This window comes from Athene cunicularia (genome assembly GCF_003259725.1).
Source record: "Athene cunicularia isolate RWA chromosome 2 unlocalized genomic scaffold, athCun1 chr2_part2, whole genome shotgun sequence".
In the NCBI taxonomy this organism is placed as follows: domain Eukaryota; kingdom Metazoa; phylum Chordata; class Aves; order Strigiformes; family Strigidae; genus Athene; species Athene cunicularia.
Window position 1 is genome coordinate 7,847,281 of NW_020799096.1, and position 25,556 is coordinate 7,872,836.

Below are 25,556 nucleotides of genomic sequence, written 5' to 3' on the forward strand. Positions count from 1 at the left end.
AAAAAAAAAAAAAAAAAAAAAAAAAAAGAAGAGTGAATATATATATAAACAAATAATCTGTGACAACAGAACTACTGAGTACCTAACAGTGATGATACTAAGAATTTATAGGTTATTTCAAGAATATGTCACTAATCTGGCCAACAACTAGATTTTCACTGAGTAATGACTTGTGCTGGATCAATAGCAGAAAATTCAAGTCAGAGATCAAAAAAGTCCAGTGTGGGCTCAATTTTTTTTTTTTCACTTTAACCAAATAAGAAAAATGGTTTTGCCTTGAGCAAAGAAAAAATAAATAATTGTCCAACACAGTATGAAATGCTAAATGGGTATTTTACCTTAACTCTTATTTTAATATACTTTAAAAAGATATTTCAAAGGAATAACTAATCTTGATTTTAAAAATATTGTAAAGAAGCATTTTTGGCAGATCTGAAAGTAAATTTTTCTTTAAAAAGATGGCAATGAGATTTCTTCCCCTTTTTTTTGGATGGAAACTTTCAAATTCAGGTAAATTTGCAAATAGTTTCACTTGTCCCCTGGATTATTTTTTCAGCAAATTTACTTTTTAATGATTTTTTTCAAGGCTCATTTTTAGAGAGGGGAGATACTGAAAATTCTTCCAGCTAAATAGATGGATTTTTTTTTTTTTTTCAAGCAAGCATTTTAAGCAATTTCTTACTCAATTCATAGTTGTGAATCAACCTCATGTCCCACTTCTGTCAGCCTTAGGTATTTTTCAACAACAGTAAAGGTAGATATATCAGCTTTAAATACTAGCAAAACTGGCATCAGAAATATAGTGTGAGGAATTCAACAGTCTCCAATACAACAGTGCAGTCAAAGGCCAAGAGCCTTTGTTATTGCACTCTGATGAAAAGTCTGCAGTCCACTACATGTGGTTATAACAGGATTTTGCCTCAGCAGTTTTTGTCAGATACTAGCTTAAATGATCATTTGTTATATGAAATCTGCCAAATCACCAATGGTTGTTTTAAGAAAGATAACTGAATAGACTAATAGTTTTTCTTGTCAAACGGTGAATCAATACGCTTCATTCACTTAAAAACCATCTTCTGCCTAATGGGTGCAGATATTTAAGTTAATAAATATTGATCCACACTGCAGTAATAGCAGGCACTTAATGCCAGTGGGGGGAAAAAGCAAACAGCAACATGGATGTGGTTAATTTTTAAAAATTAGAAGCTATAATGAATTTCGCAAGGAAGAGCAAGAATAAGACCTGTTCTCAAGCAGATTTCCTGTGTGTTCTCTGAATTCAAGTTTCCAAAAATCCAGCAGTTCTTTTACCCTACCCTTATGGAAGGAGACACCCTGCAACCATTCCTTCCTGTTTCTCCTTCACCTTCTACCACAGAGCTCAACTCATCTTTCCCTTACATGGATTTTATACGAACATGACATTTACTTCTTATTTACACAAGGTGCAAAGTACAAGTAGATTCTAAACCCAAGTCTTACTGAGTTCCACTATATCAAACCAGAAATCCAAGATCTGTTTGAAGAAACACGGTTGAATTAATTACAACTAAGTTTCTTCTAACAAATGATTTGCTAAGGAATTACCAGCGAACAAGTGGCAATCTGAGGTCCATTAACATTTGCACCTTGACTAAACACCCTTCTTAATGCTTGAGGAAGGATGACATCAGTACTTGGAACACCCACATAGGGAATCTCAAGATCCAAAGATCCAAACATTTTAACCGTTGCATCTACTAATCTCTCTTAAAATTATCATATAAACAAACTCATGTATAGAACTCACAAGGCAGGCATAATGCTCATACCTTGTAGCAATTTTCCACTTGCTTTGATAACAACAGATCACAATCATTAACAGTAGCTTAAAACCCATCTTCCTTAACATAATTATTAATATGGATCCATTTATTTTATCTCCAAGGAATTTATCAGTGCCATGGTGGTTGGCCTAATATATCCTTCTGGTATCTCAACTGTACAGTCCTAGACCATTACCAAAGTACTAGAGACTGTAAAGGAAAACACTCCATGATACTTTCTTCAGTGAGCCAAAGCAAGCTACATGTCTTGCTACATGTCACCAAGGCAGTGTTTTCATCCTTTCCCATTCAGGCCAGTAGAGGATAGACTCAGATACAGAACACCACATCTGTGTAATACTTTAGGTTCTTTAGTTTATAAATCAAACACCAAATTCAACTCAGAAAAAGAGAGAGTGAAAAGACTTTGGCTTATTGCCATTAAATGCTCTATCTACAACATTACCAAGCCTTGTGAATTAAGCATATGAGGATTTCAGCTACTTTTATCTGCAAATCTCTCTTTTTCTCTCTTGCATTGAAGTTTAAAGGTACAATAGGATTTATATATACATATATGTATTTCCAAGGATTTAGCCAGATATCAGTGCTTGAGTGAACTATATAGCTATTCAATAGAAACTATAAAACATTGATACAAATATAAAGACATAATCAATATAAAAAGCTTATATTTATAAAAAATATTTTTAGGTAACAGTCTTCCCCTGAGGGTATACCACATAGTTGGATTCATAAATATTGCTCTGCACTGCAGCTTGGTTACCAAAGTTCAAAGTTCAGCTCTTAAATGAAGTGGAAATTGCTCCAGTCACCTGACATGGCTGCAGTGGTTGCCTCAGGATATGTTCCCTAGCTTGTTGGAGTGATAAAGACACAGCATCAATGGGGTCTCCGAAAAATCTGGAGAAGATTCCTTCTTCCACATATGGAAGATACGAGAGCAGGACCTATAGGCTAGCAAGCGCGTGTCACATGACTGGGCTTTAGTTTTCACAGGCAGTTCACTGATTTTTCTGGACCCAGTCCCAACTATCTTCATTCTCCTTTCTGCTCTTTTCGGCCTCAATAATTTCTTTGTACCTTCGGCGGAAGAAGCCCATCTGCAAATCAAGAAGAGATGACAGTGATAAGTAACAGTGTCATTAAATTGAAACTTTGTCAGAAAACAGTGTGCAGAAAAAAAAAATAGCACAGGTGTTAATATCTAATTCCTCCTAGTGCCAATCTGGAATCATAGCTCCCTGTTTACATCAATATAAATGAGATCAAACCAGGTCCCAAATCTTCACAAGTGCTCTGCCCCTTACTGATGAACTACTCTGAGGGAAGAGTCCTCTTATATGAAACATGATTTAAAAAAAAAAAATGCACATAAAGTATTTCTAATAAACACAGACCAGAAGAGGCAGATACAGGTTTATTGGTTTCAAATAAAGGCTAATGAAAAAATTGGATCTGTCCCTAAAGCCAGGCTAGCAATTGAGTCTTGAGTAGATGCTGCCAGTTTTATGAACTAAGCTCTCAGTGTCCACAACTGCACAAAGCAACAGAGATCAGAGGAATAAAGTACACCTACCTCCCAGCATCCCTATTCCAACTATCAGCCTTTTTTTTTAAGAAATCCTCTTCCAGAAAAGCCAGCACGCCCTATGGTCTATCACGGGTGTTCCATCACTGTTCTGAAGAGCTCTGCTGCCATTCTGGCGTAGCTGTCTGCAGAAGTATCAGCCCACTGCTGCGCAACCACGGGTACTCCACTTCTGCCACTAATCACTCTAAGTTCAGGTCTCAAATTTTCTATTTACAGATCATTTACATTAAGATGATTTGGAGGAAACCAATACCTACAGGCTCTTGTTTATGCTAAATGATTTCCCTTGTCCCATTGCTGTCAGTTGTGTAACCTTCAGCTCAGAAGGCAAAACACAAGCCTGATCCTACAACATACAGAGCATCCATCAACAATAACTTCTCCACAAGCTTTCAAGATGTTGCAGGGCTGATAATCACTTTTGAATATTTTCTTGTTTCCTAAACCCTTGTACTTAGTTAAAGAAATGCAAGTGGGTTTCATTTCAGTTTGGATAAAAACCTCTCATACCTCTGGTTTTTTAAGTCTTTAAAATAAACAAAAATGATTTTAATAACAGACTTTGGTAAGCATTCAAGAATAACTCCTCAAACTTAGTAGTGCACTATTGAGACCATTGAATCAATATTTTCTTCATCATAATTAAACATTTATGTAACTCCTACCACTCTAAACCTGTTTTCTTACTCCTGCTGGGTAAAACATGATGCTTTAGTCTTCCTTTATCAACTAGTTATTGCCATCCTTTATTCCCCAATTGGCTATATGTAGGAATATTTTGTGGTGTTTTGTCACGACTAGTTTCTGTTAAGTTGGGCTTTTTAGTTTCAGTTCTTTAGTAACTTTAATTTTCTTCAAGTATGTTTTAACTTGCAGGGGTCTGAAAGGCAGCTTGTTCAAACTGCCAACAGTGCTTCTCCAGCAGAGCTTCCTATAGCCCAGGTCCTCGCCAGTGCCCCCAGCTACAACCTGAATTCACAGCAACATGAGACCAGACACACACTGTCCTCTCACCACCTCTTCCCTCCGCCGCTTGGGTTTTGGGCAAAGCACACAGAAGCTGCAGCGTGGTCAGTCTCTCTTTTGGATAACTGTGGACCACAGTGCCAGGGTGTGCTATTTATCTAGCGATAGGTGTCCCCTGATGAGTGCAGAGATATACATTACATGCACACCTATAACCACTTTATAAATACACAATAGGTAGGCATACACAAAAATGCCCACGATCTCCATTTTACAGAGGTCCCATGACCTTCTGGAGGTCCTCACGAATAACTGGCACTAGACCTTAAATGTCATTTGTTCATAGTCTTGTGCACAGGCCATGGACATCGTCTTTTTCCCATCTAAAGTAAGTAAAGCTTTATCTGCTGCTCAATACATGCAAATGCATGGATAATAGTGGTTCTGTTCTGAAAAAACACCTCGCAAAAGGGACACTATTGAATCTTGGAGGGCCATGTCTCTTTCACCTCCTGCCACCTTTCAGAATGGTGTACGCAAGGATTCAGAAAAAGAGAATCTAAGAAGAGTTTCTCCAGTTCCCTATTCTTCAAACTTGCTCTAGAAGTCAGAACAAGTTCTTTCTTTAGCAGTAAAATATCATTACTAGTAATTTTCATACTTGTGCCTATGAGCTATACCAGTGCAAAAGATGGTTTTTGAGAAGACATCCTCAAGAGAGTACCACCATAAAATCCCAGTGAAATTTCACCATTGATGCCGACATACTTCAGCTCAATAGAGACTTGAAGCCAATAGCAAAAGTTTCCCTAGATTTCCATGGTCTAAAATGGAGGTGAATTATTTTATTCATATTGAAAAAAAGAAGTGTAAGGACCTACTAATCCTTGGCTGTTCTGCCCGAGCAGGATTAATCACAGGTACTTGTAGTCACAGGAATCTGCAGATACTCCTTATGTATGGTCAGGGAGCAGATGTGTTGAAGAAGTGGGTGCCATTTTTGTATTATCAGTTTTTACAACAGACCTACATATTCTGCACATTAGTAAAGAAAATTGCCACAGGACTTTGCTTCCTAAGATTAACAAGAGAAATTCAATTTGTAGCTTTTAAAAACAGGTTTTAAACCCTTAAGGTTTCCATCTTTCATGCAACCACATCCTTGGTACAATAAAATCCTCTCTTGAAGTTATAATCAAAATTATAGAAGGGCTTTTTATTTCCTCGAGGGCCAAACAAACAAAAGCAAACTCCTTCCCACTGTTATTTTAATAAAAATTGTATCTTTGTGAACATCTGCTTCAGGAATTATCTTTAAAAGTTGGTTATCATAGTTCTGGTATTTTACTATTTTGTTACTGGATAGAGAATGCTTTTGTGTAACTTTCCAGTATAGCAAAAAAGTGAGCTGAAGACTGTAATAAATATTAATGAAGCATGAAATCCTACATCTAGAGGTGATTCCATTACAAAGCTATATATGTTTACTTGTTGTAAATGACGTGGATAATCTAAAAATTACATAGAGGACTTCATTTAAGTACAAGCAAAGAGAGAAACTGGACCTTAAGGATTTTTTCCTTTTTACATTTTTAAAAATAGTGGTCAGGGATTATATGTATTTCCCATCCTTGAAAGGCAAGGATGTGCTTTGTTATGGAGTACTGTTCCGTAGTGTTAACACCACAGATTTCCAGTTAATGTCATAGAGTCCCTATCATCACCAGAAAGGGTTTTTTTTTTTTTTTGGTAATGTCCATGAAGAAATCACAACATAGTAATTGTCTCACAAGAGACCACACAACCCACATATCCATTTCCTTACAATAAACTGGTTTCATTGAAAATGACAGCAATACTAACCCATATGGTGAGGGCTGATAAGTGCCTGTGGCAAGCTGGAGAGAACAAGTGAATTTAACATACAATGGGGAGATGCAGGGGTAATAAGGAGAAGGATGCTTGGACCAAAGCAGGAGAATTGATGCAACAAGGGGCTGAGCACATACTGGCTCTCTTGTCACCAGGGTAGAAGTGACACCAGAAGATCTCTTTTCTGTGGCTAATGCAAAGCCCTTAAGGGAACTCAGAAAACCAGTCCTGGATTTCAAGCAGGGAGAGAAGAAATGATCCTCAGCTTTAACAGGAATATTGCTGCAATCTCATTTGTGTAATAGGTGTTTACAGCGGGCCAAAGGTCTCCAACTCATGTTTTATGGGCCTTTCATCAAGTCTCTGATACTGTTGAATTCTCCCAAACTTTGCTTTCCACATATACAGACATATATGTGTGTGTGTACGCATACAGATGCATGTATATGGGAAAGGAATACCCAAGTCCAGAGCTGTGACCCCATCGTGCAATCTGTGATTTCACACCACCACATCCAAGGAAAGGAGTGATGACAGTATTTTGGTCAGTAAACCTCTGCCTAGGGAAGTCACTCAGGACAGGAAGAGCAACATCAGAACATATTTACAGGAGGCAAGAGAAAGTATCGAGAAGCTGAAGGGTTATAATGGAAAAAGAGGCATCAGCCACTAAAGACAATGTAGGAAATGAGAAAAGCGAACTACAGTCAGCATTTCAGAGCTGGGTGAAAATTATTTAGGAAGGCTGAGGAGCCCCTCTTGAGTTACGGGCCTTTCGGGTCTGCATGGCTGAAAGAAAGGTCTCAAGAGTGGGACACTGCTCAGTATGCACCATGCTTTACTCTTAACCCTGTCAGACATCACCAGAGAGGAACTGCTACGCCAAGGGCACCATGTCCTACCTTGCTGCTTCTGTCTGCAAACATGGAGGAGAAAGAGGGCCATTGAAGACTTCAGGAATACAGGGAGAGTCCCAAAATCCTGGGGCTATCAGTGTCAGTCACAATGGATTCATGCCCCACGGAAAGAAAAGAGTGTGCATGAATTGTGTGTGATTCCACAAACTGTCATGTTTCACACCTGCCATGATAAACTGAAAAGATGTCTGCTTGCTTTTAAACAAATCCAAACAAATTCAGGCAGAACCAAACAAAATGGAAAGAAAGAGATGGCCTGGTCTTTACCAGAAGTGACACACAATAACCAGTCCTTTCTGGAGGTGCTTCAAGTAAGTATTAAAGCTGCTATAAATAGGTAGCTTAGATTCAAAACCTGAAACCATCCATAGGTTGTACACACATCCTTTAATTTAGTTATTCCAGGCCACATACCCTTTTCTAGCATAACCTTACTGCCATCTACAGTATACGCTGAGCAGAAAGCATGTTCCTGGCAAAACTGAACAATAAAGTAATAGAAAATCAGTGTTACTTGTAGGCTAGGGAATTACACCTATTACTGTGAAGTTATTTCTTGCCATGTGACAGCACTGTTAAGTCCTCTATTCAATCTTGAGTATTTAAAGTCTTTCACTAGCACACACAACCCCCTCTAGCTGTTGTGACAGGTTTAAATCCCTTAAAAATCATAGATAAGTCATGTCTAACAACACTCACACAAAACTGTATTCTTCAAGCACTCAAAAAAACTGAAAACTTCAGTCAAAGTGATTTCAAAGTGTTGAATTAACATCACAATAAACTATTGTCTTTTTTTCAGCTGCTATTTTCTGCACATACAAAGGCTGATCACTGAATTACTGGACTTCATATTTTTCTGAACTCCAAAAGTATAAACATTCGGTCAGCACTTCCTGCATGACCATCCTGTGGCTATCTCTCTAGGGTGCCAATTATAAGTAGGTTTGAAGAGCGACGATATTACAAAATAAAATTTAATCAGCGGTTGAGAAAAACCGCTGAAAGTTGTTCAGAGGAAAAGCAGTATCGCTGCCTTTGTTATATGTGTTGTTGGGTAAATGTCTAAAGCATTTTTGTCATGCCCACTGAGGCTTATTCTCCCAATCAAATAAAAAGAGATACAGTTTGAAATGTGGATTGTAGAAGAACGGTTGCGTTATGTATTTTTAAAACAGTCTTCCCATTAACATCACCTATTAAGAAACAAGAAACAATTGATAAGAACAGGTGCACACTGCTGTAAAAAACAAAACAAACCACCAACCAACCTGTCTTGATTTACAGTTTCAAGGCTATAACTGAGCTACAAACAGAGGTTTGCAAACGACAATGTTCAAACAGAATCCAAAACTGTATCAGAGACTTTTGCCATTTTTTGTTCATTTTTAAAATTAAGTTTCTCTAGTGTATACTGAGGTACTACTCTGCACTCAAAAAAGTACTGATTTCTGTCAGTATGGCTCTGCTGACAAATGTCTTCTAAAGGAGGTTGTCAGTGACCAACCACAGTACAAACCACCACATAAAAAGGAAAGAGAGTGAAGTAAGTACTGACATAGACTGCAACTAGAAATAAAACAAAACTTAAGAACCACTAAAGAAATCTCCTATTAAACTAGGCTTTGACAAGATACTTTGGGTTCAGAGCCTTAATCACAAGCTGTTTTACCTCTATTAAAGATTTCCTTCATCTACTGTAAGCACTATCCAGCTATACTTGATGAACAGGCTGGACTTTTGAATCTTTTACTGCCACATCTCTTTATCGTAGGTAGAGGTCCCAAAACATTGACCTTGTGGCCCTTCAGAAAGAATTAACTTACTCTTCTCCTCACCTTTTTTGGGTGCATGACCCTTGGCCAATTCTGCCTTCTCATAAACAGTACCACAACTAGAAAAATACGCAGCTAATTATGGTTCAAAGTGGGGCCAGAAATATCACCTCAAGAAAAGATGACACCAGTCGGCAAAGCAGCAACACCACCAATCTCTGCAAAGCAGGGCTGCTGAGATTGGAAGTGTTTCCCCATGCAGGGATCAATCCCTGGTTATTAGGTGCATCTCACGTTACTACTGCCAAGAAGGCAGGAAAATGCACCTGGTTATTAGGTGCATCTCACTTTACTACTGCCAAGAAGGCAGGGTTCGCATGGCCCTGGATAATTCTGGCAAGCCACCAGCTCCAAGAGGATGTACCACTTCCTTTGTCCCAATTAAAGGACCCTTGCCATAGTACAGAGGGGTGATGAAGATACTGCGTATCAGCTTTTCCATAAAGGACTGACAAACTGCCACTGCCTGGGCCCCCCATGAGGCAAAGGCATGTTTGGAAAGCAGCTATGTGCCTGTAGTTAAAAGAGAACCATATATTTAGGAGGAATCATAGAATGGTTTGGGTTGGAAGGACCTTAAATGTCATCTAGTCCCAACCCCCTGCCCCAGGCAGGGACACCTTCCACTAGCCCAGGTTGCCCAAAGCCCCATCCAACCTGGCCTTGAACCCTTCCAGGGAGGGGGCAGCCACAGCTGCTCTGGGCAACCTGTGCCAGTGCCTCAGCACCCTCACAGGGAAGAATTTCTTCCATACACCAAATCTAAACCTATCCTCTTTCAGTTCAAAGCCATTACTCCTTGCCCTATCACTACGTGCCCTTGCAAAAAGTCGCTCCCCACCTGTAGCCCCTTTAAGTACTGGGAGGCCGTAATAAGGTCTCCCCAGGCTGAACACCCCCAACTCTCTCAGCCTGTCCTCACAGGGGAGGTGCTCCAGCCCCCTGATCACCTTCGTGGATCTCCTCTGGACTAAATCCAACAGATCCATGTCCTTCTGACATTGGTGCCCCCAGAGCTGGACACAGTACTCCAGGTAGGGGTCTAAAGAGCAGAGCAGAGGTGGAGAATCACCTCTCTCAACCTGCTGGTCACACTCCTTTTGATGCATCCCAGGGTATGGTTGGCTTTCTGGACTGCAAGTGCACAGTGCTGGGTTATGTTGAGCTTCTCACCAACCAGCACCTCCAAGTCTTTCTTTCTCCTTGGGGCTGCTCTCAATCCACTCCTTGCCCAGCCTGTGTTTGTGCTTGGGATTGCCCTGACCCATGTGCAGGACCTGGCCCTTGGCCCTGTTGAACTCCATGAGGTTTGCACGTCCCACCTCTCCAGCCTGTCCAGGTCCCTCTGGATGGCACAGCCCTTCCCTCCACTGTGTCAACTGCACCACACAGCTTGGTGTCATCGGCAAACTTGCTGAGAGTGCGCTCAATTCCGCTGCCCATGTGGTCAATAAAGATGTTAAACAGCCCCAGTCCCAATACCAACCCCTGACAAACACCAACTTATCACTGCTCTCCACTTGGATGTTGAGCTGTTGATCGCAACTCTCTGAGTGTGACCATCCAGTCAGTCCTTATCTACTGCGGGGTCCATCCATCAAATCCACATCTTTCCAATTCAGAGACAAGGATGTGTGCAGGGCAGTGTTAAATGCTTTGTACAAGTCCAGGTAGATGACATCAGCTGCTCTTGCCTTATCCATCAGCACTGTAATCCCATCGTAGAAGGCCACCAAATTTGCCAGGCACGATTTGTCCTCAGTGAAGCCATGTTGGCTGTCACCAATCACCTAGCGTATTTTCCAGGTGGGTCTGCTCCACGATCTTGCCAGACACAGAGGTGAGACTGACCGGCTTATAGTTCCCTGGGTCCTCTTTATTTCCCTTTTTAAAATTGTGAGTTATGCTTCCTCTTTTCCATTCAGCAGGAACTTCATGAGACTGCCATCACTTCTCAAATATGATGGGTAGTGGCTTAGCCACTCCATCCACCAGTTCCCTCAGGATGCATGGATGCATCTCATCAGGTACCATGGACTTCTGCACCTTCAGATTCCTTACTCTCGAAACTGACCTTCTCCTACAGCGGGTGGTTCTTCATTCTCCCAGTCACCTTTACCTTCTGTGACTTCAGCAGTGTGGCTGGAGCACTTACCAGTGAAGACTGAGGCAAAAAAGTAGTTGAGTACCTCAGCCTTCTCCATACCCTGGGTAACCAGCTCTTCCGTTTCCTTCTAGAGAGGGACCACATTTTCCCTAGCCTTCCTTTTATCACTAATGTACCTATAGTCGCTTTTCTTGTTGCCCTTGGTCAGATTTAATTCTATCACAGCTTTGGCTTTCTTAACCTGATCCCTGGCCACTAAGACAACTTCTCTGTATTCCTCTCAGGCTAGTTGTCCTTGCTTTCAGCCTTCATAGGATTACTTTTTGTGTTTGAGCTTGTCCAGGAGCTCCTTCTTCATCCATGCAGGCCTCCTGGAATTTGTGCCTGACTTCCTCTTTGTTGGGATGCATCGCTGCAGAGCTTGGAGGAAGTGAACCTTGAATATTAAGCAACTTTCTTGGGCCCTTCCTCCCTCCAGGGCTTTATTCCATGACACTCTACTAAGCAGATCCCTGAAGAGGTCAAAAGTCTGCTCTCCTGAAGTCTAGGATAGTGAGTTTGTTGTGTGCCCTCCTCACTGCCCTAAGGATCTTGAACTCCACCATTTTATGGCTACTGCAGCCAAGGTTTCCCTTGAGCTTCACATTCCCCATGAGCCCCTCCTTGTTGGTGAGAACAAGGTCCAGCACAGCACCTCTCCTTGTTGGCTCCTCCATCACTCGGAGAAGGAAGTTATCACCGCATTCCAGTAACCTCCTGGATTGCTTATGGCCTGCTCTGTTGTCCCTCCAACAGGCATTGGGGTGTTAAAAGTCCCCCACATTAGGACCAGTGCTTCTGCATGTGAGACTGCTCCCATCTGTCTATGGAGGGCCTCATCCACTTGGTCTTTCTGGTCAGGTGGCCTGTAGCAGACCCTCACTATAATGTCACCTGTCCCTGCCCTCCCTTTAAACCTGACCCATAAACTCTCAGATGGCCCCTCCCCATCCCCAGGTGGAGCTCCATGCACCCGGGCTGGTCGATGTCATAGAGGGTGACCCTCTCCTCCTCTTCCCTTCCTGTCCTTCCTAAAGAGCCTGTATCCTTCCATTCCAACATTCCAGTCATAGGAGCCACCCCACCACGTCTCTGTGATGCCAACAAGACCATAACCCTGCAGGAGTGCGCATGTCTCTAGCTCCTCTTGTTTATTTGCCATGCTATGTGCATTTGCATAGAGGCATTTAAGTTGGGCCCCTGATGAAGCTGACTAGGATGACAGTGCGACTAAGGTAAGCTAATGAGGACTCGGGTGGTCTGGCTATGATTAGTCAGTCTCACTGACTTTCTGAGCATCAAATCCCTTAATTTTCCTGTAATGAAGGTTCTCATTTGCTCAATGAAACATGTACAAGAAAATAAATACATATGCTTCAAACATCATCATTCCACAAGTGGCTGGTGTGTATGTATGCACATAGAAGATATACTTCATATATATACACAATGCTATATATACTTATACAGCTGGGAAATTGGGGCAAAGTTCAGCAGCTTGTTCAGAGGTAAGTTCTCCTGCCCAAACACCTGGTTTAGCTACTATGGAAGAATTTGATACTAGTATTCGATACTAACAATATCCAATCCCAGTGTATTGCAACAGATAGATATTGCTATGGCAGAAAAGAATTAGCAATGCATACAGGACCGAACTAAACTTTTAAGCTGTTTTCACATAGCCTGGCTAACTGACTTAAAGCACTGTTGTAACCAGGGTGAAGATCTGTAATCCTCCATAGATTTTAGAAGTAAGTTTATTTTACATTCTGTAGTAGTAAAACAAGCATAGTTTTAAAACACACATTTTATTAGGCAGTTACTTTGTAATGTTGAAATATTAAGAAAAACTTTAAGTGCTCTTTTATTTTAATAAGAACAGTCAATTCATAAACTTAGTTCAAACAGTCATTAAATAAACTATTAATTTAATGAAAGGCTTTATGCCTATCTCAAAGGCCAGATTTACAAAAAACACTCACTATTGCTGAGTACCTCGAAGTAGATACACAATTCAGATTAGCAGCATGCATGGAAAAGATGCATTTATGTGTGTGAAAGAGATAACTGCACACAGAGATGGACACCGTGACAGGCAATCTAATTTAGTACTTTTTTTTAAAATGCAACATGCCTTTCTCTTGTCAATGATGCTATAGTGTCCCCCCACTCTAATCATGAGGCCCAGTCATCAATAATTTGTTCCTTTAACCACTTCTCACGCAACTTTTCTCCCAGGAGTTGTTCAGTGGGCTTCAATGCACCTACTTGCTAATGCAGTGAACAAAGATGGTAGTTCTGCTGTCTACCCTTGGAATACCTTTCCCATGTAGGTAAGATCTACTCTGCCTCAGACAAGACTCATCCATCTAGCATTTGAATCATTTGTGCATACATAATGAATTTTGTTAAGGACTTAGTACTTAGAGTAATTTAGAAATGAAGAGAACTCCAGTGACTGGACTTCTAATGATCTTTCAGTAATGAGTTCCGTTGTTAATGAAAGCATGAACTTCTTGCAGGATGTAACTGTGTACAGTAACTTGCATGACAGATGTTACCAGTATATTTACAAGTGTAATCAAAAAGCGAATTAGCCAACAGTAAAACTTATAAACACTTCCAATCAGTGTAAAGATTTTTTCCTCTTGCAAAATATCACTAACTAGTTTGGTTTTTTAAAAGTCATAGAATGAACGCAGCCATCATCCAAAGTTCATCTCTGATTATCAGTCTCAAAATTTAGAAAGAACACAATGTCTACTGGAGATATGTCTGGACAAATTACCATATACCGATTTCTTGTATCTCAGCAGGGAATAGGACAGTAATTAAATACATCATTCCTGTCAGTGCTATTAATTTAAGATGTATCTCAATCCTTATTTCCTATTTCCTCTCCAAAGAAAAAAAGAAAAACTACTGAAATATTTCTGGCTTTGTTTGAAAACCAGAGACTAAACATTAAAGACTATTTCTGGAATCAATAAAAAGTAGCTTTACAATCATATTTTGATACATTCCACTTGCCAAAAATATTTGAATGAAAGTTGTACTACGTCCATAATTATCAGAATAACTTATTACACAGTTTTAGCTGAACCAGGAGGAAATTGCAACGGCTGTTTTAAGTCACAATACAGCATTTCCCACTGTGACACCAAGCCTAAAGAGAGAATTCAGACTATGCAAGTCACATTTTCTCTGTTACTGGCATTTGGGTCTGAGGGATGCTAATGACTTCCAATACATACACATGTTGTGTTCCGGTCGTGGGGAACTTTGGAACCTTAGGTACTTATTTGCAATTTTTCAGTCTACACACATATTCTTTTTCTGGTTTGGGCTCCTGAAAATGATGGCTATCTTTCTTCTTTTCAGAAAGATGTTCTGAACCACAATTCTATCTCTCTCTTGCCAGCAGATTCAATTTGTTCACACAGTGCCAGGATGAGAGCGACACAGTTGCAATGGCTGTGATGTTCCGAAAGTGCCCTGGCATGCACAGCTCCCATTTGGAGGACAACTGAGACCAGAGAGAACGCTCAGCCACAACATTATTGTTGTACATTTACATAGCTCATTTTATCCAGAAAGATAACAAAGGCATTTCACAAGTACTGGACACACACCACCATGAAATGTTGCCAACCTTGTTCTTGAGGGTGGTGAACAAATATTACATGGCAGCCAGCAAACTCACTGGGGAAGACAGTGTTTTGGCTACAACAGCAGCATTAACCACTTACTTGTGTAAAAAAAAATAAAAGATGCCAAGCTCAATCTTTCTGTAACATTCAGGCTGAATTCAAAAAGTACAGCAAAGACCCCGAATAATCTACTGTAGAAAAGCCAACATTTGAGTCACTGTTGCAGGAATACAAACCTTTTTGGTCTCGGGAAGCCGAGGGTCTACAAACATTTTGTGATGCTCACTTTGGTCCAGGAAAAGGAACATAATAAAACACAGTTTTGACTGTTCTTTAAGAAAATAAGCAGATTTCAAATGATGCACTTAACTTCTGCCTGGTGAAAATGTCATTATTAATAACTATCAACCACTTCTACCATCCCATTCCCTTCTCAAGTTTTCCTAGCCGAAAACGTAATAATAAAAATGTATCCATGTTTGGGAGTTAATATGGGTTTGGTTTTCAATCACAGAAGTTAATTATCACCTGACTGGAAAATATTGAAAAAGCCTCATTCTAGGACTACTGAACCTAGAATTTGTGTCAGAAAAGTAGTACTCCTTAGAAGCCTACATATGGGATAGCAAGTAACTGACTTGAAACAACTAGATAAGTGGGTAACAAAAGCAACAAAATTAAAAGTTTATCAGAAAAACTCTCCAGAATGAAATGATTTGAGGACAACAGAAAGAGGAATTTCAGAGAACACAAATGAAATCACAGTTTTTTCAGGTCTGATGGACAAACAGGACAGATAAAGGCTATGTAGTTCCTACAGGTTGAGATAATCCTTTTGTAAGTGAGAAAAGCTGAAAAATGAGCAAATCTGGGCTGAGACTTCTAAGAAAGTGTGAGAAACTAGCATTACCATGGTTTTAAACTGAGGAGAGATGGTGGAGAAGGAAAAAAAAAAAAAAAAAAAAAAAAAAAAAAAAAAGGAGAATTATAGACTTAAGTTCTGAGGCAGCTGTGCATCCATCTACATCTCTACAGGGAAGACCTTTGAGCTGTGAATCACTAGCCCCTAGTAAAGAGTCAGCTCCCTTGTTTATCTGAACATCAATTATGATTCTTAATTTTAAAGCATCACCTTAGTTATAATGGTTTATTCTTGGAATTATATGTACAGAAAGAAAGAAGCATGTGAACTCTGAATAGGCACCACTTTCACCAAAGGTATGAAACGCCACTCAGTTTTAATAAGTTTCTCCGTCCCCACCTCAAAAACCAACATTTGAAGCTACAGACCTGTGACTGGGCGGGTTACAACCATCTGGTAGATTTTTTTTAATTGAAAAATGTTCTTCCTGGAAAGAGTATATAAATAGATTATAGACAGATATATACAGATTATAGATATATAGATAGGAAATAAAGAGAGAGACAGAGAAGCCAGACTTCACCTCTGCACTGACATCCAAAGAGGTTTTGTGCCATAACTGTATTTGTGTATGCACCTCTGGGGAAAGAAAATCAAAAGTTTTATTTCATTGCAGATCTACTGCTCCAAAACCTGGCCACCAGGAAAGGGGGTCAGTACAAGGACTGGCCAGGAAATGGTAGTTAGCCTCTGCCACCTGAGCTACAGATAAAAGGGAGAAAAAATACTTTTGGGCTTGTAACACAGGATACAGAGCAACCACTGGCAAAGAATAAGTCCAGAGGGTTGGTTTGTTGTTTTTTTGTTGGGGTTTTTTTTTTTTTCCTCTGCTGGAAAACGGTGAGCTGTATGTTTTGGCCCATTGTAAAAACACTTAATGTTTGAGGCCCTAAGTAAGGGAAAGTGTCTCCTTCCAGACATGGGGGAAACAGTGGTTTTTGCTACATAGGTGAATTTCAAGTTAGCTTTAGCCTTGGTTAGCTTCAGATACCTTCTAAACACTGAAACAATACATGAGGCAATGGCAACTATTGTATGTAGGGCAATACAAGTGTTCTTTCAAAGATAGTTCTTTGTGCAGTCACAGAAAAAAAGTCATAAGGCTTTTTCAAGCAAGAAGCCCCAAAGCACCTTTGAAAAGCCTGCTAGGGTTTGTCTGGCTTTTTTAAAAGAACTTCTTATTTCATAAAGAAAGCTTCAGATTTCAACGTCTGTCCCTTAAAGCAGTGCAACCAAACAGCTGCATCCACACATACAACCTCTGTTTAAATGAGGGTTTTGCAAGTCCAGCACTTGGTAGGATTCATGCTCCCCACTGGAAAAAGCCAGTTCAAAGAGTGCAGTATCTCAGCTCAGTATAAAGAACTGTTCTTCATAATATTTCTCCTAAAAACTGAAAAAAAAATTCTTAAAACTTTCATTTTAAGACAAAGGGAGAAAAAGTTCTGCCTAGCACGTACGGAAGAGCAGCAACCCTCAGGCTAATCAAAAAACAACACATGCAGGTGCTATTCTGCTTGTCCTTCTCTCTGCAATCCTGTCAAAAATCCAGAGTTTGAAGCAGAGGAGCGTCATATTACATAAGGGACATCCGCAGATCAATTATTTTCCCCAGGAATCCGAAAGCTCTGAAACACTGTTAGAAACCTCATTTTAGACAAGTCAGAGCATGGCTACCACAGGGACATGCTCAACTCAGAAAGAAGATTAATGTCTAGATAAATAAATTTAGATAAAGTCCAGCTCCTGTGTTATACATGCTGCAAATACTACTATGAATATAAAATCTTTGTTTTGCAAATCCCTTCCACAACTGGCTCCACAGATCACTCAGCTGCCCAAATGTCCAGTGTGGTACTCACTTACATAACCCCTCTTTGATATCCTCTGGGCACAAAACATTTTTTTCTTTCTGTGCACTTCAGCTAAAATGATATGGATTGAATAATTCACTCCCACAACTCAAGCCAGATCAAATGTAGTAACTTCAATCCAAAGCACTGTAAAGCACTACTACTATTAATAGAATATTGTGTTATAATATATCATGCTTCAGTTTTGCATTTGCATGGTGTATGCCATTTCTCCCCTGGTTTATGTGTGGATAACTCCACAATGCCCGAAGGGGACCTTGTCCCTGCGCATGGCTGCAGTCCTGACAGCTGAGGGAAGCATGTGTGGGACAGCACTCTCCAAAATAATTCAACCACGACTGCCTTTCCTTCCTGAACTGTTGCCAGCGCTTGTGAAACCACCGGCTCGACTAGCACGTGGGTAGTTGGCCTGAAGCAAAGCGACCTCCTCCCCTGCTCCACTCTCCACAAGCATCTGGAGGCCACCGAAGAGGCACAGGCCAATCTCCGCAGTAAAAGGCAAGATGTACTGCTGTGGGCAACAGCATGAGAGCCCCTCCTGCTCCTCTTCCACATGGGAGACCACAGGCGAGGCACAAGTAGGGAGAGTAAGCCACGCTGCAGAGGAACTGGCAAGTGGGAGCATGTCCCCACGGATGCCTGCACAAAGGCATCCAGAGAGGATGAACAAGATATGAATAGACAAAAGTGTCAGTGTAAAGTTGGGCTATCCAACGAAATAGGCAAAAACAGGGTAACTCTTGCCTATCTGCCTTATGCACATCATCTCATGATCACCCCCTCTGATTCTGCATGCACTTAAACCAGAGGGAACACTGTGCTTACATCAAATACTCATATAAACAGAAAGCAAAGCCAGTCAAAAACTGATCGAGCTCACACCCTCATAACAAGATTTTGAGCATAAACATGGTTATGGTCTTGCATGCAAACAAATAAGCTTTTATTTGAAGTGAAACAACCCAGCATTGACATCACTTCCATTGACATGGACCCCCTAAACTGTGTAGTTTTAGATTTACAAATAATGAAATAATTACCATCTCTCATCTTACTGTATGCACAGTAACCTTCTGTGCATATAAAATAGGATTTTGGGCTGGAATGTCCCCAAGATCTCACTCCTGCTAACGCCATTAATTCTAGCAGCGCATTATGTGAAATAGTTACAAGTATTCTAATATTCTTCTGCAACTTGAAGGAGCTGCTTGCTCCATCTGCAGAACACTGGCATGCTTGAGGATTTGTCCGTTGTGTTGCAGCACTCATGGCGCAGTTGTGCACACAGCGAGAGTGTACCTTCCACACTGGGCTGAGACAGAGTCGCTGCCAGCAAGTCCTGCACTGCTGCCAGTGCTCAGCTCCCTTACAATGAGCTTGGTCCAGCTCCTGCTCTGTTTTGTGTAAACAGCTGCATTCCAGGACCACAGTTTAGCTCTAATTTCTTAATAAAAATATAATTTAGTTTATACTCTAGTCCTAAAATTTGAGTAATTTCTAGTTCTCGCTAGTGGTTCTAAGATGCCCAAACTCCATCTCATTCAAAACTGTTCTTTTGTTCCACAGTTAAAGACTATAACACTTTTAATACAAGGATTTTTTTTGACTGCTTCACACACAAAATTTAGGAATGACTGTAGGATATACTTGGCCAATTTTAATATCAGACAATTAAGATTCCTCTGCAGGACCGCAACTTTCCCACGTCAGTTTTATCTCAGACAACTTTAAAATTGCCAGTAACTAATAAATATAGCAACTAGCGAGTGCAAAGTATTACTTACATATATTTATGTTCCAAACTAAGACTTAAATGAAAATACTGGCTGATACTAGCAGCTACACACTTTTAAACACTTTTCTCTAAAACGAAACCTTAAGTTATTGGTTCCTTTAGTAATCATGCAACTCTGTGCATAAAACCCTCGACTGTAGCTGACAAAGCCTGGCTGTTACTTCCATCTCTGCCACAGGACCTTGGGCAAGGCATCTCACCTTGCCTCAGCATATCTGCATGTAGAAAGGGCTATATAAGCCTGGTGTTAGTTATAAATATTTATTACTGTCACTTGGATTTTCCCTCAAGGCTTTCATGCAACAAAATGGCAGCTTCTTCGTGGGTACTTGAATGATCCCCATAAAATTTAAAAGAGCTCAAGTCTCAAGACTAAGCTAGGAAGCAAAGGACTGTAATTAATTCTAGTAGAGATCAAGAATTGAACTTGTGTCAGATTCTCATGGAGACTCACAGTGAAAGGTGCTATTCCTCTTATCCTGTACATTTTCAAAGAGCTCATCGAGTTCATTTTTACCTTCAGGAAATGAGCCATATAAAATCAGTCATATAGGTATCAGCAGCAGTAACTCCTTTTTCAAAACTGTGTGTCATTGGGACATAAGCCTTGGGCCTCTCCCAATCTCGTATTTTTCCATTCTCATGGTTATTTTGCCATCTAAATTGCTCTTTTTAAAAATAAATAAATAAATAAATAAATTCACTCTTTCTGCCATGGAAAGCAAAAGCATTTCCTGCATGCCAAAAACCCAGAAGTTATAAAATATTCTAGACTATGGTCAAATCTTGTTTTCCAAATTGAAAACACAGTCCATTTTGACCTGGCCAGTATATGCTTGAAAATCTTCAAAACTGGCTATAAAAATACTTTAAGCCTATAACCCATACAAAATGTATATAATCTATGAAGTAGTTGTATAATCTACAACACAGCTACATCTGTATAATCTACAATAAGAACTGCACGGCCAGGCTTTGGCCCAGGTTTGTAAACCCATTTTACAGCCTGGCGACCTGCAGCGATATGTCCTTTCACAGCACACTGGGGCTGTGACCTCCAGTCCCGGCACAGTCAGCGAGCAGAGCCTGCAGCACACATGCTGCTAAACAGTGCAAATCAGGCTGCTGGACCTCCGCCACGGGAAGCAAAATAAGGTTGGACTTCTTCCCATGTGTGTATTTGAGATTTACTTCTCTCAAAGACAGTCCCTGACCTTGACCGTGGCCTTTTAAATTTATGGATTGGTAACAAGGAACTGAGGAATGAAAACACTTGAAGCTCTTACCCTCCATATTTACCACACCAGATGGTTGCTGCTATGTGTCAGCATCAGCCCAGTTTTACCATGTAACAGTGCCTAGGTACAAGAATTCTGTCTTATCAGAGATGGTGTGAAGGCTGACTTTTAACAGGTCCCAGTGCTTCTTGCTCTGATAATACATTTTACTCACCCGGAACTCTCTCTTTGAGGGATCTGAAGAATTTATTGCTGGATACTCCTCTCTCCCAGGTGCTTACCTCTTTAAAACAGTAGTTAGACTGGTTTTTGCTAGGCATATATCCAACCTTTTGTCTAGTCAAGCAAAGTTGACCTGATTTTCAGGAAACCCTGTTGAAATCAGTGAGCCTCAGTCATCAGAAAAACACAGAGATGAACCAGGCATCTAAGTGTGAGATAACAGCAGTTTTTTAAGAAGGATCCTCCTTTGTCCTGAAATGGTACCAGAGGTTTCAACTTTTAATAACCAGGCCTAAAAAAGAAAAATCCACTTTTCCACTTCTGCTCTACATCACAAGTCTCTCCCTGTTCCTCACAAAAGCCTGGATATGAAAATATTTTCACTGGCTGATGGCTTTTGTAATGGAGTGGACAATCATTTCATTCCTAAAGCAAATGGATGTCAAATGCAAGGATAAATTTAAGCTTTTTTTTCCAGGGAATAACCTTGGTGTTTTTGTTGCATCGGTTACCTTACCTTCCATAAGAGCACAGCCAGCAACAGGAAGATGAGAATTCCCACCAGCAAACTGATGGCAATGATCCATCCGACAACATACCCACGAGGTTCCAGATTGTGTAAAGCCTCAAAGACCACCTACAAAGCAATTAGAAAAAGATCTTTTTATGATTGGAAGTTGTATTGTTTTCTCTTGTACTCATCTTATTAAACACATTGCATGGTGGCCTCACTGATCATATTTCAACTGTCAAACAAATACGGAATGCGTCCTTCATTTCGTGCTTTCCATCTATTTTTCGCAAGGGATTTAAAGCTTTCAAGTGGAATTTGAGTAAGCCATGCATTGGATCCAAAGGATATCAGCTTCCACCCTGAAATAACTCTTACGCTGCCAACCCTCACCCCAGATACTGAGCTTGTTCTGGTGCTGGGCCACCAAAGGTGCACAAAGGTTTGCACAAAAAAGTCCATCCCTTGGATTGGCAGGGATTACCATGACATCTCATGTGGTTTGTCTTACTCATCATGTTCCTGGTACTGCCAAACACCCCAGTGCTTCACATGAAGGACTCATGTACGCTGAGCTTGTTAACGTTTTTCCACAAAAAATGGGACAATTCGCATACATCGCTGTTGAATACAAATCGTCCCTGCTGCGCTTCACAAGGAACATTGCGTGTAAGAGGGAAGGGTGTGTACAGTCACGGGTTCTTCTGGGAATGCAGAAAGCAGACCCCTGCTGTTATTGTCTCTCTTTTTGTATAGCATGTATGGCAGGGAAATGCATCCTACAAAGTGCTTTCCTTAACTGTCTGTCTTAGGAAGAAAATGGGAGCAAATTATACTGCTTGTATACACTACATGAATTTTCAGTCTCTTATTTCAATCAAAACCAGTTCTTCAGTGGAAAACTCCAAAACAGTTCACCTCAGTGAGGGCTATTTCTATGTTAAAATTTGCAATTTAATATCCCGCAAATGCAGAGAGGCAGTAGGGATTTTTTTAAAAAGGTAATACATTTGCTTTGTCTGGCTTTGTTTTGATAGGGAAAGTAGTGAGTTTTCCTCCCTCCTTCACAAACCACTTTCATCATCTTTGCTTAAAAATGTCAAAACCCTTTAGTAGATATGAATTGTTAAATCAACTTTTTAAAGAAAACAAAAAAAATTTGCTTAATTTTAGAAGTTAAAAGTGGGTGAAAATCTGGGAGTTGAGTCAGATGCAATTATGCAACCCCAAGACACTCATTTTTAAGATGAGTGGGCTCATGGAGGATCCACCTTCACTCACCGGTGACAGCGTTCAACAATGTCATTCATGAGACATCAAAGGGAACACAAGAACATTCAACCCATACAGATGTTGAAGGTGGGCATTCAGGAAAAGGCTGCAACAGGGAAGTGATGGCAGCACTGGAACCAGGGCCAAAGAGGATCTGGGTTCTCCATCCTTGCAGGTTTCCAAGTCTCAGACAAAGCCATGGGGATCCCGAGTCAGTGCAGGCAACAGCCCTGCTCTGAGTGGGATATGGGACAGGACAGCCTCCCAGGATACCACTAATGAACATTCTTCTGTTTCAGTTAAGCATACAGCCTCAGCAAACACCCACAGAAATTACAGGTACAGATGAGAGAAAGCAGGTGAGTAGGGCTATACTTTGTCATGGTGTTCCCATAAAGAAGTACTCAAACGTCCTTTGCTCAGTTTAACAGGCTAATGCTGATTAAGACCACAGCTTTCCTGGAGGAGGAATTTGAACCCAGTTGATTTACACACATTGTTTTTTTTCTATTGATGAGATATTATCAGGCATTTGATGCTGATGAGACATGAAAACATAACAAATGGACAGGAATGAAACTACACATAGACATCAATACCCAAACATATTCCCATAACTAGTATCATAATGCTCAAAATAGCTCTCGAACATGGATCAATTCTTCACCTGAGAAAAAGAATAATTCTAGTGTTTCAGACATTAGTACAAAGCCTTTGTAAGACCTTTTAACACATCTTGCTGAACAGGGAAAGTTTCCTAAGTAGCAGAGTTTCCCTCACAGCCAAGATGAGTGTAAGGGAAATAGCAGAGAGATCAAACACGAATGTTGTGCCTTATTCATATTTCTGAACCAGCTTGGAAAGATGATCTGATGTGGCAGTCCATTTCTCATAGAGGCTATGCTTAGCATCCATCTTGTGGACACAAGTCTGATGACTATTTCTTAGATGATAAGTCAGTAATGTTATTTTCATTTCTGACTCTAAAAGAAAAAAAGTCTGTACATTTTAAGGACTGCCAACTTCAGTGAAGAGACCTTTCAAGCAGTCCCTGGATGCAAAATGACATGGTGTCTTCTCTCCACTCATCAGAGAGTAAATGTTAACATAACACAGTACAATAGACCTGTATCCAGCACAATAGACCTGTATGTCCTTCATGCTGCCAAAAGACAGAGCCAGGAATAGCTGCAAATCATACATCACCTCTACAGCAAGAGCCACACATTTCAAGTTTGAAGCACACTGGTTAGAATAGCTTGGCTGTAGCTTTTGCAGTCACAGCTCAAGCTGTAAGGGTAAAGAGCACCAACAGCTTCTTATCTATCCCGTTTCTTCTATCAGTCTGCAATCAACACACAAGCATAAAACCCGCCGTTTATGGCTTTGTGGTTTGGAGAGAAGCAGGGATGTTGCACATACTAATGTCCTCATCCCTCTCAAGCCCTCAAAATCTGCTTGCACTAATACACAGCCACTGCAGTGAGTTTGGGTGAAGAAGCAACCAACAACAAAAAACCCAAGCCAAACCCCAACCAAATCAAACTGAGCAGACAGTGTCGATCACACGTTAGGAGTATCAGAAAGAAGCCAGTACAGTAAGTGGTGGGAGGCCAGGAAAGCAAGTCATCCCAGGGAGGGAGGTTGGAGGCAGAGGGTGACATTACTAAAGAGAAGTGCTCCATCCACCACCTGCCTCTTGACCCCCTGGCCATCGGGCCATCTCTGAAAGCCGATCTCGAGCAAACCTTGAACTCCTTATCCTGACCACCCCAGCAGCACAGCCCCTACAGAGCAGCCAGCACACTGGGGAGCACAAGGCAGCGCCCAGCCCAGCGCACATCCCACAGCCCCAACTGATAGAGAAGACAGGACTGATAATAGTGACTGATGCTGAAGATAAGAAGTGGTGGCATTGGGAAAGCATCCCAGAGCGGGCAGCAGCTGTCTGGTTCAGAGAAAGCAGATGCAGCAGTCAGAAAACACGAAGCGTATTATAGGCTTGTTTTTGGACTCTGACGAAACACCAGGGAAAGGCTGTGAAAAACACAGTTGTCTTGATAATGTATATGGAGGTTTAGTTTCATATTTATCTTTTGCATTTCACACTGTATTTGCGGGATCTGAAAGCCCAGGAGGCAGCATAGTTTGCTGTTTAGCTGTATGTAGCTCACAGTCAACCAGGTTTTACCCAATGTAACTGATCTTCTGTAAAATAACAGAGATTTGCACCCTCCTACTGATTTCTTAAATGTTGAACCGTCATGGACAAATGCATCTACCAGTTCATCTTCTACCTGTGCCAAACATTTGCTATATTCTGATAGTCTTAGTGAACTAATTGAAAATAATCAGCATCTTTTTTTTTTTTTTAGTGCTTTTAAAATACCCTATTCCAGAAAAGTGTGTAGGCAAGAAGTTAACTGAGTAGGAACTCTGCAAATACTTAGAAGTTCATACTGTGCTGAAGCCCTTTGCAGAATACGCACACACTGCTGCACTGGAACTCAGACAAGAAACATACTTCAGCAATATCTGGTTAGAAATACATAATTGCAAAGTTTTCCTTTCTTTTCGCTTATGCACACTAAATTAATTTTATGCACTTGTATCCTGACCCACTGCCCATGGAAGACACAGGCTGATAAAACAATGTTATTTGATTTCTGTATTATCGCTCAGAATATTTCTGGTGTTTCAAACCACGCTGCACTGCTAGCTGACTTGTCCATCCAAGTGCTGTTATACTTGGGGGGACCTGCAGTAAAGACACCATTCTCCTATACATCTGTGCACATATGCATCTCTTTTTATATATTTATTTATTTACATATACTAAGAAAAACTTTACAAGTTCTTGAAAAATACAAACCTGGGTATCCTTGCTATCTGCTTGTCTCTGTCCCTGGGAAATGA

General features: G+C 40.6%; 1 protein-coding gene across 1 annotated transcript in view; it reads right to left on the minus strand.

Annotated features, from left to right (window-relative positions):
* Positions 1-17: 17 nt before the first annotated feature.
* Positions 18-25,556, minus strand: part of ITGA9 (integrin subunit alpha 9) — a 217,185-nt gene continuing 191,646 nt past the window's right edge. The window contains exons 26-27 of the mRNA XM_026843997.1: positions 21,375-21,494; positions 18-2,929 (exon numbers count right to left, since the gene is read on the minus strand). Coding sequence (XP_026699798.1) covers positions 2,831-2,929; positions 21,375-21,494 — 219 coding nt within the window. The 3' untranslated portion in view covers positions 18-2,830. The remainder of the gene's footprint in view (positions 2,930-21,374; positions 21,495-25,556) is intronic.